The sequence below is a fragment of the Balaenoptera musculus genome, chromosome 9 (assembly GCF_009873245.2).
Source record: "Balaenoptera musculus isolate JJ_BM4_2016_0621 chromosome 9, mBalMus1.pri.v3, whole genome shotgun sequence".
In the NCBI taxonomy this organism is placed as follows: Eukaryota; Metazoa; Chordata; class Mammalia; order Artiodactyla; family Balaenopteridae; genus Balaenoptera; species Balaenoptera musculus.
Genome location: NC_045793.1, coordinates 1783702 through 1798504, shown reverse-complemented (window position 1 = coordinate 1798504; position 14803 = coordinate 1783702). Strand labels below are relative to the sequence as shown.

General features: G+C 44.1%; 2 protein-coding genes across 2 annotated transcripts in view; one reads left to right on the top strand and one right to left on the bottom strand.

Moving 5' to 3' along the window:
- The window catches only part of RNF32 (ring finger protein 32), a 42738-nt gene extending 40988 nt beyond the window's left edge, over positions 1 to 1750 (top strand). The window contains exon 9 of the mRNA XM_036862979.1: positions 464 to 1750. Within this exon, the coding sequence (XP_036718874.1) occupies positions 464 to 694 (231 nt within the window). The 3' untranslated portion in view covers positions 695 to 1750. The remainder of the gene's footprint in view (positions 1 to 463) is intronic.
- The window catches only part of LMBR1 (limb development membrane protein 1), a 158462-nt gene that overhangs the window by 3514 nt on the left and 140145 nt on the right, over positions 1 to 14803 (bottom strand). The gene's annotated exons all lie outside the window — the stretch shown is intronic.

Genomic DNA, 14803 nt, shown 5'->3' with positions numbered 1-14803 from the left:
CCCGGAGTTTCCCCGCAGGTCCCAGCCTGCCCTCCTCTTGCATCTGTAGGAGCCGTGAAAGAACGACACTCCCAATCCCACAGAGGAAACAATTGCTTAGAAAATCACAGAAAGAGGAAAATGTATAAAGAAGTTTAGCAGCTACACAGTATCAAGAAATTTGAAAAAGACTACTCTTCATTGCTTAATTAAAAGAAAATCTATATTATTAATGTTCAGCATTTTATAAAGTATTTGTGTTTCAAAATGGGTTATCCCAGGGGTGTTACTATCCCTTTCCATTTTTCACAAGAGTAGCAGAGTACGTATATAATTAATGTTATTCTAACACAGAATGAAATGTCTTCATTTTTAGAAGATCCACGTCTGTCAGTATACAGTTCTCACTTAAATTTCCGGAACTTCCTATCACGATGAAACCAACCACCTGCGTGACAAACCCCCGTGTCCTTCTGTGTTGCAGGCCCTGCTCCGGGAGAGCCCCGAGTGCTCCATCTGCCTCAGCCCGCTCTCCGTCGGCGGCCAGGCTCACCCGGCCCCCTCGGCACGGCACACGGCCCTCCTGTCCTGCTCACACGTGTTCCACCACACGTGTCTCCTTGCTCTGGAGGAGTTCTCCTTGGGGGACAGTTCTCCCTTCCACGTGTGTCCTCTCTGCCGCTCTTGCTATCAAAAGAAAATTCTTGAATGTTGAATTCACAGGAATAAAATTATATAATTCAGGGGGAAAGGTTTACCTTAATTTTGGTAGTGTACTTAGGAAAGCTAACGATATTTTAAAAGCTGACAACCCGTCCAATTTTAGTCTTTATAAAAAGAAAACTTCAGATTCATGAGTTGAATCAGTTGGGGTAAGTGAGGAATGGACTAAAAACTTCTGTCTTAGAGGTTCTGTAATTTGCTGATTTGCTCTGCCTCTAGTGGGCCAGCTGGAATTGCTCGTAACAGTAAAGGGACTCCCTTCTGACACAGTAGCCTGGCTCACTGGCCCATTTCCACAGCGGTTCTGATTGGCCCGCAGGGGGGCTGCCGGTAGGGTTACAATACTCTGTCTTCCCAGGCCTGGCCCCCGCGTGGCTGGGTACTTACCTACAGCTAGTGTCGACCACAACCTAAAGGTCCTCTGCCGCTCCTAATTCTTGTTTTGTAGTAACTGCTTTATTTCTATAGGAGAAATTACTGTTGTACTTCAGCACTTTGAATATATAAACCCAAGACATGAAAATAAAATATTCAGTGGTTTCAACATCAGAAAATAGTAAATCACATAGTAATGACTTAGAGCCACATATACTGTTTTAGTTCACACGTGAAGAAATCCACGAAATCTTCCTGGGAGCCTGGTCGCTTACAAGAATGAAGCGCAGTTGGATGGTGAGGTGCCCCAGCTGCTGGAACAGATAAGGCCCAAACCTCAGGGACGGACAAAGCGGCCTGTTCTTTTGAACCCCAGCCCTTCGGCAGCGGGTGAGGGCTGAGGGGCTTCTCTAAGTGGACCCTGGCTCGTGGCCCGTGGCTCGTGGCTCTGCCCGGGCTCCCAAGTGACTCTCCCATGTGCTGAGGCAGAGACGTTTGTGGCCACGCCGGGGCACCTGGCACACAAGACTGCAGCCACAGCTAACTGCAGGCAAGGAGACAGGAAGCCCGGCCCGGGAGGAAAAAGATAAGACAGGTTGCCAAGGCCAGGAGCACGCCTGCCACGGGTGCAGAACAGCCCCAGTGTCGTGTGGGAAGAAATACTAAATGTATGTTCCTATTTATTTTCTACCCCATCCTTTTAAAACACTCATCTGGCATGTTTTATTTATATATAGCCATATACATGTATGTCATTTAAATGAGTCAATCCACACATGTTGGCGTGTGCTCACTTTTCAATGGTGGAGTTACAGGGGGAATGGACGTCAGGTTGGCTGGTTATCACGAAACTATCACAGTGGAGCTGTTCTGATGTGATTTTTCCCATTACAAAATGTGGAGACTAACTTGGAGAATGATTTAAAGAGTGAGTGAACACTTCTGTTGTGAGACAGCAGAGGGAGGCTGGATCCCAGACCTCACTTCTCTGTTCAGAAGGCCCACGAGGCAGAGCACAGCCGTGTGATAAGACTGGGCCAGTCTGATTCCAGGCCCCAAACCTGGAATCTGTGGGGAGAGTCCAGGGATGCCCAGGTCACTCAGTGATGGTAAGAGGCCCCTAAGGGCCAGGTGTGACCATGTCCCTGCACTCCTGTCCCTGGGCACGATGACTGGGTGTGGCCGCCCAAACCCCCGGCAGTCCCGCCTGCTTTCTGAACCCACTTCTCAAGCCTTCCCACTGCATCTGCGAGCTGTCAAGTCCTTCCAGTAAACTCTTTTCCTGCTAAGTGAGCACGGTCCGCCTCTGCTCTTTGCAACCAAGTACTCCACTGACCGAGGCCGTAGTTAATTGCAGGCAGCGGGTACACAGGGAAAATCAGTGAGGATGGAAGTCTGGGGCTGGTCATCACTGGGGAAGATGGCAGTGAAAACCCCATGAGTGTTCAGGGGTGAGTCTCACACAGCTGTGAAAGCCGATGGCAAATCAGGTGATTTTCTTATTGACAAGTCTTCTGGAACAGCATGCCCAACAAAGCCTTGGGGAGACCAAGTTACAACCACAGAACGGTAAAAAAAAAAAGCACTTCAGTGGAGTAGCTGCTTCTCTGGACAGTTTGAAGACGACAACACATTCTCAGGTCAAGCCACGAACACCACACGGACTTTTGTACGGTAACATCACAGCCTCTTCAGGTCTCATTCAAAACTTGGTCATCGTCCAAGAAAGAGTTGGGGCCCTAAGAAGCGTGAGTTTGGTGGAGGACTCACTTGGGAGAGGGAAAGTCTGTGATGTTATTTAAATCCATGTATAATCCATAAATTTCTGGAGTTATTTACAAATACCATGTTTACCTTTCCAGGTGGTTGGGTATTTAGTTTATTACCATTTGATGAGTAAATCCCAGTTTTGTTTCCTTTTATCAGGGAGTATGATTTTATTGTCCCATTGCTGTAAGAACGCTTATGACAAGCAGCATTTGTTACTTATCTGTTGGATGGGGGCTGCCTGCTCTGTGGTGGCCTCAGCTGGGCTTGGCTGCAAACTGTACCTTAGATCCAGATGTGTTCCCTGAGCTTGGTGAATTTGGTTTCTGGCACCTGCAACCAAAGAGCTCTGATGAGCACAAGATAGCACAAACTAAGGTGGAACCAGAGAAGAGAAGGAAGCAAGAGGACTTCCCTGGCGGTCCAGTGCTTAAGACTCCTTGCTTCCACTGCAGGGGGTGCGGGTTCGATCCCTGGTCGGGGAGCTAGGGTCCCGCATGCCGTGTGGTGTAGCCAAAAAAAAAAAAAAAAGAAAGAAACGAGTGGTAGCAAAAGAAGGCAAGAAGGAGGCTGAGCTCCATACGATGAACACCCCGCACACCTGAGCTAGCAGTGGCCCCAAACAGGAAGACCGTGTGTTACGCGATTCCTCACGTCCATGAGTTAAAGAGAGTTCAGGGAGAAAATGGCTACCCTCTCTCTCTTTTTAAGAAAAGTGCCTCCTCTCTCTCATTGTTTGACTTGGTAACTGGGGTGGCTGTGGAGTACGGCTCGGATCTCCTTTCAAGAACACCGGCCGTGGGGAGTCAGCCGGCTGACGTCCTCCAGACGCTGCCCCTCCACGTCAGACTCGGAGCTCAAGCCAAGGCCACACGCTCCCCAGGCTGCTCCTGAGCACTCGGGGTCCAGACAACTCACACCAGTAGTCCTCCCACCTCACAGACCACCACTCCTTATGCTCACCTCAGACATGGCTTTTCCCATAAAAAGGCGGCTGTATGACAGACAGAATAAGCAGATGGTGTTCACTCCGAGGTCCCAAGATGCAGTGGTGAGTTTCCTGGGACAGATCTTGTAAAGTATTCCTCATACAGGCTGATGACCTCACACCAAGGTCAACGTGTACTGATACACCTCAATGGACAACAGGGTGTGGACAGGTAACTTCCTCCCAGGGAAGCCGAGAGCCTGCAGAGGACACGCGAAGACGAGGCCCCGAGTCCGCCCTGAAGTGAGCGCTAACAGCACCAGAGTGCCTACTTAAGCAAGTCACATAGGGATCTCAGCTCTTATTCTAGTGGCGCAAACTCAGATGCCTTCTGCGGCCGAGCAATAACAGATAAGCAGGAAAGCAGTTGGTTACTGATTAGGATCCATGATCCTGAAACATGGAACTTAACGCTGCCAGATTATCTAATTTTTAAAGAGACTATCTCTCACTCAAAAGACACCGAGGCTTTTGACTCTGATGACAATATGGTACTGGCATAAAAAGACAAAATAGATCAGTGGAACAGAATAGAGAGCCCAGAAATAAACCCAAGCATACATGATCGATTAATTTACATCAAACAAGCCAAGAATATACAATGAAGAAAGAAGTCTCTTTAATAAATGGTGTTGGAAAAACTGGACAGCTACATGCAAAAGAGTGATGCTGGACGCCAGTCTTAAACGATATACAAAAATCAACTCAAAATGGACTTAAGGACTTGAACGTAAGACCTGAAACCATAAAACTTCTAGAAGAATACACAGGTGGTAAGCTCCTTGACATAAATCTTAGCAATTATTTTTTGGATTTGACACCAAAAGCAATACAACAAAAGCAAAAATAAATAAATAAAAAATATAAAATAAAAAAGCTTCTGCAAAACAAATATCAACAAAATGAAAAGGTAACAACCTACAGAATGGGAGAAAATATTTGCAAATCATATATCTGTTAAGGGGTTAATATCCAAAAATACATAAAGAACGTATACAGCTCAATAGCAAAAAAATAATCTGATTAGAAAATGGACAGAAGATCTGAATAAACATTTTTCCAAATAAGACATACAGGCGGCTAACAGGTACATGAAAAGATGCTCAACATCAGTAATCAACAGGAAAATACAAATCAAAACCACAATGAGATATCACCTCACAACCGTTAGAATGACTACTATCAAAAAGACACGAAAAAAGTGCTGGCTAGGGTGTGGAGAACAGGGAGCCCTCCTGCGCTGCTGGCGGGGATGTGAATTGGTGCAGCCACCGTGGAGAGCAGTATGGAGGTTCCTCAAAGAACTAAAAATAGAGCTACCAAATGACTTAGCAATTCTACTTCCGGGTATGTATCCAGAAGAAATGAAATCAGGGTCTCCAAGAGATGTCTGCATCCCCATATTCACTGCAGCATTATGTACAATAACCAAGTCATGAAGACAATTTTAAGCGTCCATCAATGGATGAATGGTTAGAGAACATGTGGTATATAAAATATTATTCCTCTGTAAAAAGGAAATTCTGCCATTTGTGACAACATGGATGGAACTTAAAGCCATCACGCTAAGTGAAATAAGTAAGAGAAAGACAAATACCATATGATCTCACTTGTATGTGGAATCTAAAAAAACAAAAAAACAAACTCATAGATACAGAGGACAAATTGGTGGTGGCCAGTGGAAGGGGGGTGGAGGTGGTGAGCAAAACGGGTGAAGGGGGTCAAAAGGTACAAACTCACAGTTATAAAATAAGTCCTGGGGATGTAATGTGCAGCATGGGGACCAGAGTTAACAATACTGTACTGGAACCATCAAATGCTTACTTTATGCTTTCTGCAGGGAGTGTGGATGTACATCTAACTTACCTAAAATGGTGTAAGACTTTTTAAAAACTTTATCCCTGGTTCTCATGGTAGTGTTAGGGGATGAAGTTTTCTATGAGCCCCAATAACCAGCTGTAATATTGAATTCATGAGCCCAGGCCATAACCTATCTCTGCCCAGTGAGAGAAAGGCCTAAGAAGATCAAAGATTACACTTTGGCAAAATTCTTTGTTACATGATATTTCTGAAATTTTGAAATAATCTAGATGTACAAAAAAGTTATAACAATAGAATTCCCATGTAGCCTTCACCCAGCTTCCCCTCATGTTAACATGCCATATAGTAAAACTGTCTAAACCAGAAACTAACACTGATACAATAGTGTTAACTAATCTACAAATTTGATCAATTGTCTCTGAGATGTTTTGTGAACAAGAATTTTCTTTGCCAACAAGAATGCTAATGTCTAAAAGAATGTACCTTCCAAATTATAAGCCAAGTGTATACAGTGATGTCACCATACTATGTGGAAGCTTCCAGACAGAGGAGAATGAGTCATTGACAAGAGCTCCATGAAATGAAGAGTACGTCTAAGTATTCATAATTCCAAACACAAGGTTAGTGTTTGCTACATTAAAAGAGGCGAATAATCTTCAGAACAGTTTATGAGATATACTAATTAGAGTTTCAGGTTATAGAACTTAGAAATAAGCTTGATTTTATGGACAATTGGTTTATGGAAAAGGCACTGAAATCACACATATTGTTTACTATATTGCCACAACTGACTCATCATCTGGGGAAACAATAAAGCTGATCAAGGATCGGCTGGAACTGCATTCAGGTGCTCACGTCGGGGTCGGACCTGACTGCGGTGGCCTGAGTGCAAGACGAGTTGCCATCTCCCAGGGAGCCCCAGGAGGGCAGGCAGGGCAGCTGTGCACCCCACGGGCACCCAAGTTCTTGTGACTGTCCATCTTCAAGGTAAGTTCATGGTGGGAAGTGGCTCAGAGCCCCAGTCATAATTCCCTGTCACATCCACGGTGCTTCTCCTGGCGGACTCACTTCTTGGAGTCACCTTTCCGGGGGCCCTACACAGCAATCTCCCTGATCACCCCTGAGCCATGTGGCCACAGCTACCCACCGTGGGGGGCTGGGTACACTGCCACCTTACAGAAAACCAGACTTGCGGTGCTTAGCATGAAGGAGAGCAGGTGTGTGCCAGTGACGGTCTGCACAGCCACTCTCATTCCTTTCATCAAAATAAACTCCAGATAAAGGGATGCCTGATTACCAAAAAACGGAGGCTTAAAAGTAGTTATGTTTGAGGTGATGAAAATGTTCTGGAATTAGATGGTGGTGATGTTTGTGAATATACTTAATGTTAAAAGAGAAAAACCACAGGCCCAAAATGGTCACTTGGGTCACTTGTGCTAAAGCCCATGATACTTGACCTAACTGCAGTTTCGGCCTTCACCAGAAATGTAATCTTGATCAACCAGTCTGGAATCTTCTAGTCTTCACCAAGGAGGTAGTCTGCCACGTGGGCCCTCTCCACCCCCAGAGGAAGACGAGGCAATCTGCATGATGAAACCCTTGCTGTTCCCTTCCCCCCAAATGATGTCTTGAACCAAAAATATTCCTTCCTTTTCTTTGGCTAATAGCTCCCTTGCCCCACCCTTCTCCCTATAAAAACCTTCTGTTTTGTACAACCCCTGGGAGCTCCTTCTAGGTGCTAGATGGGATGCTGCCCTAATCATAAGCCACCTAATAAGGCCAACTGGAGCCTCAATTTACTCGGTTGAATTTTGTCGTTTGAACACTAACACCAGGGAACCGTTTACTCTGAGAGTGAATTTCACGGTGCACCGTCAGGCCCCCCAAGACGGCTGCTCTCTTGCTCTCTGGACATCCCCTGCTGGACCAGTCCCTGCCTCACCTGCACCCTACTCACCTGGCTGACCTTCCCTCTTCATCACAGAGTCTGATCAGTAACTGCCTACAGGCTTGTCCCCGGCCCCAGCTACTGACCGTCCTCATCTTCCCATCAGAACGGCTCCACTAGGATAGTTTCCCTGGTAACCAGCCGACCTGATGTCCATCCCCCTGTAACCCTCACCCCCGCCCCGCCCCACAGCCGGAGGTGCCACTGCAGGACTTTGCTTCAGAGGTAAGATCCTGGGTCCAATAAACTACTGATGTCTCTGTCGCCAACACCAGGCTCTTTCTTTGGTCTCGCGACTGGGCAATTACAGGGCTTGCAGGCCTGTAGGGTGCAGCCCAACATGTGATATGTGAGCTACATCTTAATTAAAGGAGTTAGAGACAAAAACAGATAAATATTTTTACCTTGGAGTAGGGACTCTTGGAGTAGGGAAGTCCTAAGTACGATATCAAAAAATTTATGGGAAATTGTCAATTGTGACTACTTCAAAATTTTAGATTTCCATGTAGCAGAAAACAATGTGAACAAGTTAAAAAAACAAATAACCAGGAAAAATATTTACAACACAACAGAAAGACAAATATTTACTACTGTAATAGAAAGGTTTTATAAAACAATAAGAAATACCAAAAGTGGGCTAAGCACATTTAATAACTCATAAAAGCAGAAATACAAATAGTTGCTAAAATTCTTTTTAAAGTTCCCCCCACTAGTTATTAAAAGTGTGAGAAAAACAGTATTTGCCCATCAAGTTGCCACTAATGTAAAAGACTGGCAAAATCCAGTGTTAGCTAGACACACACATGCTGCTGATGAGAGCATGATGATATGGTCTTTCTCTTGGAAGTGTGCATTCTCTTTGATCCACTTTCATTTCTAGGAATTATGTGACATTGTGACTTATAAAAAAAAATACACATGTGGTCCTCCTCCATTTCTGGAACAGAGCTCTGAAGACCCTTGGAATTTCCTAAGTGATAAGAGGATAAGGGTATCTTTTTATATTCATAACAAGCCCCTTTCAACCACACCTGGGCTTATGTGAATGAGGTGACTTTCTTTTTTTTAATTGAAGTAGAGTTGATTTACAATATTGTGTTAGTTTCAGGTGTACAGTGATTCGGTTATACATATATATACACATATTTATCTATATTCTTTTTTTTCTGATTCTTTTCCATTATAGTTTGCTACAAGATATTGAATATACTTCTCTGTGCTATACAGTAAATCCTTGCTGTTTATTTTATATATGGTAGTGTGTATCTGTTAATCCCATACTGCCAACTTGTCTCCCCACCCTTCCCCTTTGGTAACCACAAGTTTGTTTTCTATGTCTGAATTTGTCTGTTTTATAAATAAGTTCATTTGTACCACTTTTTAGATTCCACATATAAGTGATATCATGATATTTGCCTTTCTGTCTGACTTATGGCATTATTTCATTCTTTTTTATGGCTGAGTAACATTCCGTTGTGCATATATTCTTTATCCATTCATCTGTCAATGGACATTTAGGTTGTTTCCATGTCTTGGTTATTGTAAATAGTGCTGGTATGAACACTGGGGTGCATGTAAATTTTCAAATTAGAGTTTTCTCCAGATATATGCCCAGGAGTAGGATTGCAGGATCATACGGTAACTCTACCTTCAGTTTTTTTAAGGAACCTCCACGCTGTTTTCCATAGTGGCTGCACCAATTTACATTCCCACCAGCTGTGTAGGAGGGTTCCCTTTTCTCCACACTGAATGAGGTGACTTCCGGAAACTCCCCAAGGATGGCCAGGGGAACCAACCAACTAATTAGGGGTCAGCCCCACCCTCCTGACCTCTGGGGAGTGGAAAGGGTCTAGAGGGTGAGCTCATCGCTAGTGGCCAATCATTTAATCCATCACGCCTATACAGTGAAGCCTCCACACACACAAAAACCGCTAACTGAAGGGACTCCGAGAGCTTCCGTGTCGGTGAACGCATGGAGGCTCTAGGAGAGTGGGGCACCCCGAGAGGGTGGGGAAGTTCAGTGCCCCTTCCCCAAACCTGGCCTGTGCATCTCTTCCATCTGGCTGTTCCTGACTTGTATCCTTTATGGGAAACAGGTAATCTAGCAAGTCAACTGTCTTCCAGCATTCTGTGAGCTGCTCTAGCAAACTACTGAACTGGAAGAGAGGGTCCTGGGACCCTCTGATGTACAGCTGGTTGGTCAGAAGCACAGGTGACAGCCTGGGCTTGGGATCAGCATCTGAAGCGGGGGGGTGGGGGGGGGGGAGGCAGCCAGTCTTATTGGGACTGAGCCCCTAACATGTGGGTGTGCACTAATTTCATGAAGATAGCGTCAGAATTGAATTGAACTGTAGGACACCCATGTAGTTATCCACAGAGAATTGGAGAAATACTTGGTGTAGAAAAAAACCCCACACATTTGGTGGTTACAAGTGAAATAGTGAGAGTACGAGAAAGAGGAGTTTTTCATTACAAACTTCTAAGGAGATAATAGAACAGTGTGCTAAGATACATGTCGAAAGCTATTTGTTAGTATTTACAGTAGTTCGAAACTGGAAATAATCTAGACACCCATCCCTAAGGAGTTGATTAAAATACGGTCCATACACATCAAGAGGAATACTATATAGCCATTCAATGGAATGATGTAAACCTACATCTACTGGTAGGAAAAGAAGCTCATGAACAAACGAGGTTCCACATACATACGACAATCCTGTGGTTGCATGTGGTTCGTCACAGAGCAACCACATGGAATTACAATGACAATTTAAACGCTGAAACTTGAGTTAGGTCAGGCAAATCAGCAGAAACACTGTGACGGTCCAATATCATTGCGCAACCCCCCATCTTTTCTGGCTGAGCTGAGAGGCTTGCGGGACCTCAGATCCCTGACCAGGGATTGAACCCAGGCCTCGGCAGGGAAAGCGCTGTGTCCTAACCACTGGACCGCCAGGGAATTCCTCACTGCCTTTTGTAGACAGACTTGGCTTCTATTTCAAAAACAAAGCCTCATAAGGAAACTAATTAATTTAATGTTTGACACATCTAGACTCTCAAGCTTAACCAAATAAACGTAATGAGGATGTGGAGACCCAAAAATGCTTTCTTGTCTGTTACAAGTTTTTAACATAGCCTGTATGATTCCAAAATCCTCATCATAATTTAAGAAATGATGATTTTAGGCAACTCCAGTAGATGAAAAATTTTCACGAGGATATGTGAGGACTCACTTAGAAAAGCCCCATATGGACCAGATAAATGCTGAATGGCTTTTACGGAGCTGGTCTCAGTTGTTCTTATACAGCCCCACTATCAAAAATTTTAAAGTCTTATTTTAGTCCTTTATAGGATCTGCTACAGCTAATTGTGACATTATCTTAAAAATGTCAAGCAACTATAAGAGAACATTTAAATAAATTATTTAAAATAACAGCTAATACTTATCAAGTACCTAATGTTTCAGGCCCTGTGTCAGTGGCTGTGGCATGTCGGCCACAGCCTGGTGCACATGTAACACATACATAGATACACATACACAGATACACATGCACAGATACACATGCACTGATACACATGCACAGATACACAGATACATATGCACAGATACACATGCACAGATACACACAGATACACAGATACACATGCACAGATACACATACACAGATACACATACACTGATACACATGCACAGATACACATAAACAGATACACATGCACTGATACACATACACAGATACACATACACTGATACACATACACAGATACACATGCACTGATACACATACACAGATACACATACACTGATACACATGCACTGATACACACACACAGATACACATGCACAGATACACATACACAGATACACATGCACAGATATACATACACAGATACACACACACTGATACACATGCACAGATACACATGCACAGATACACATGCACAGATACACATACACAGATACACATACACAGATACACATACATAGATACAGAAGCCACCCGGCGTGTTCCACTACATGGTACACAGGTGTGATTCCCCCCCCCTTCAGATTGGTAAATAACTATGGCTACTGTTTCCTAGCGCTTTTTCACAACCACAGGTCCTGCCCCTTTTACGTGTCGGGGAAAGGAATGCAGAAATCATGAGGAAACCGAAGCTCTGGTCAGCTCACGCTGGGGCTCAAGGCCGCCAGTTCCAGGCCTGTGCTCGCTGAGCATCAGTGGCTCACAGAGGCTCTGCCTAAACCCCTCCCAGATGCAGAGCTCGCTGTACGGCGGGAAACCTGCAGGGCCGCGCCCTGTGACACGTGGAGCAGAACCACCATCTTTAAAAACCTTTCCCGGACCGTTTTTCTTCCTTCCAAGGCAATCACGCCACATTCTTAAAGCCCAAATATCGCACACGTGTTCTCTACCTGGTTCAGTGTCCTCACCAAGCACCACGAAGACAGGTAACAATTTTAAACAAGTCCCTTTGTTCGGTCTCAGAGGCTCTGATCTTAGCTAGGGCTCTGTCAACTGGTCTCAGGGCCTCCTGTGTGAAAATAGGTGCCTTCTTTTCATCAGCTGTAATTGATAAGTAAAGTCTATCTGAGACGCAATGTTTATAAAGTGGTTAAGGGTAAGGACTCAGGAGCCAGCTGGCCCGGGATTCGAATCCTGTGCCCTGTGGGTCCCTGGGCAGGTTACTTAACCTCTCTGTGCTTTAGCTTCCTCATCTGCAAAGTGGGAATACTAACAGTACCTACTTCACAGGATTGTCAGGAGGATTAAATAAGTTACATATTTAAATAAACATGCATATACACACACATATAAAATGCTTGGAACAATACCTGGCACAGGAAAGCACTATTTAAGTGGCTACTGCTATTATTATTGTTGTTGTTACTACTATTTTAAAGCAGTAAGTCCCTTTTGCAAGCTATATACATAAAATTCGTCTCATTTTAGAACCACATCTTAGATATCTACTTATGTTATCTGCATTATTAAATGTTTAGCTGTATAACTGAGAAAGAACTAAGTCTGCTTGAGTTTCTAAGGCCTAGAAATATGGACCCTGGGACTATGCCACACTTCTGCAACTCCCCATCAGCACTAAGACAAGTGGAAAGACAGACGATGTTCAAACACCTGACTCAATATCCTGGCGCTGGAAAATTCTGAACCACCCGACTGGAGTCACTAAAAAAAGAAATCAAAACCCCCAAACCAGGAAGAGGTGAGACTCAGTGATACTGACCTGCGTTCACAGACAGCTCTTCAACTCCCTAGCTGTGTGACCTCAGCAAATCTTTTTTTTTTTTTAAACTTTGGGTTTATTTATTTATTTATTTTTATGGCTGTGTTGGGTCTTCGTTTCTGTGTGAGGGCTTTCTCTAGTTGCGGCAAGTGGGGGCCACTCTTCATCACGGTGCGCGGGCCTCTCATTATCGTGGCCTCTCTTGTTGCGGAGCACAGGCTCCAGACGCGCAGGCTCAGTAATTGTGGCCCACGGGCCCAGCTGCTCCGCGGCATGTGGGATCTTCCCAGACCAGGGCTCGAACCCGTATCCTCTGCATTGGCAGGCAGATTCTCAACCACTGCGCCACCAGGGAAGCCCCTCAGCAAATCTTAACCTTCGTGTGTTTGGGCCCCTTCTCTGCAAAATGGAGGCGTGTGTTTTCCCATTTCCCAGGTCTTCGGGCTGCTGAGAGCGAGAACATGGCACCTGCCTCCTCCCTTCCCCTGCGCCCCCTTCACCTCCTTGACTTCGAGGTCTGATGAGATGCCACAGTGAGGACTAAAAAGAGAAAAGAAGAAGCGAATCACTGCTGAGACTGAAGTAAAGAGAGGATGAGAGAGAGTGGAGGTGATGAGAAACTCTCTGAACAGGCACAGGCCGGGGAGAGACAGGTGCTAGCGTCGGCAATCATACCTCTGTCACTTCATCCTCAAGGCCACTGTTAAGCCGACAGAGAAAAACTATAGAAGATTTCAAGAGGGCTGTGAAAGGAAAGCTGCAGAATCAATATGCTAGCTCCAGAAGTATCCCAAATCCTTGATCCTCAGTGTCACTGTTTGTAAGCAGTACATTCTTTTAGTAATAGCTTTTCAAAGGAAAAGACATTACATCCTTCACGTAGTATTCTTAGAAACTGATAAAACTTTCTTCCTCAGATTCACAGCCCACATTTGAATCTCAGCCTCCTCACATCGAGACACTGAAGATCCTTCTGTTTCTCTCTGGTCCTCAGAAAGCAAGCACAGCAGCTGCTGCTGCCCTGCTTTCTGTAATCCATGCTTGTGAGAACCTGACTTCTTCACACCTTTAGAAGAGCACAACACCAAAGTCATATCCACTATGACTGGGTTTTGTGTGAATTTCTTGTTTGATTACATTTGAACTTGAAAAAACTTTTTCCTAATTGAATTGCAAAGAATTGGAAGTTAAATAACTTATCTTGAAAACTAGCTCCCAGCACTACTCCTTTAAGACATATGGATCAATCACTTAGTTTTGAAATTTTATAATCCACTTTTTAGAGTTTGAGCAATTTCTACCGATTTTAATTACATTCTTTTCAGTGGAACAAGTAATTTGCATATGCAATCCTTTTGTTTCAGTGGTATTTGCAATAATGAATTTTACCTGAACAATATTCAAAAGCCAAAAAAATGCTTTGTATTCTTTCAGCCAGGAAATGACTTGGTGGTTTGTGTCAAGTATTTTTTTAAAAAATACCTTAGAAAAATACCAACAAAACAGAATAGAAAAAGCCAGCATGCATCACACACAGTAAAAGTAGGTACTGTTTTGTTAAATTTTTGTTTGTATGTATAGAAGTATGTACGTGTGTGTGAGTTACAATGTAAACTGCATTTCTTACTCTGGTCAGAAGTCTGAAAGCCACTGCCATAGAGGCTTCTATTTGTCAATGAATGAAGCACATGCTAAAGGCATTTGCCTTCCAAGCACTCTGGATTAAGCTGCTCACACCACAATCAGGTATGTGGCTCAGTCCTTCAATGGAAGAAATCAGAGAAATCAAATCTAAATAAGTCAAATAAATAACATACATGATTTCAATTACTGATGCTACATTTTAGGTTGCAAGAAATTGATCTATCAAAAACTCCCCAACAAAAAGGAGAGAAAATATCCACTCCTTCCTCAATTCAACATTCCACCAGAATAGTTATTGCCCTTTATAAAAC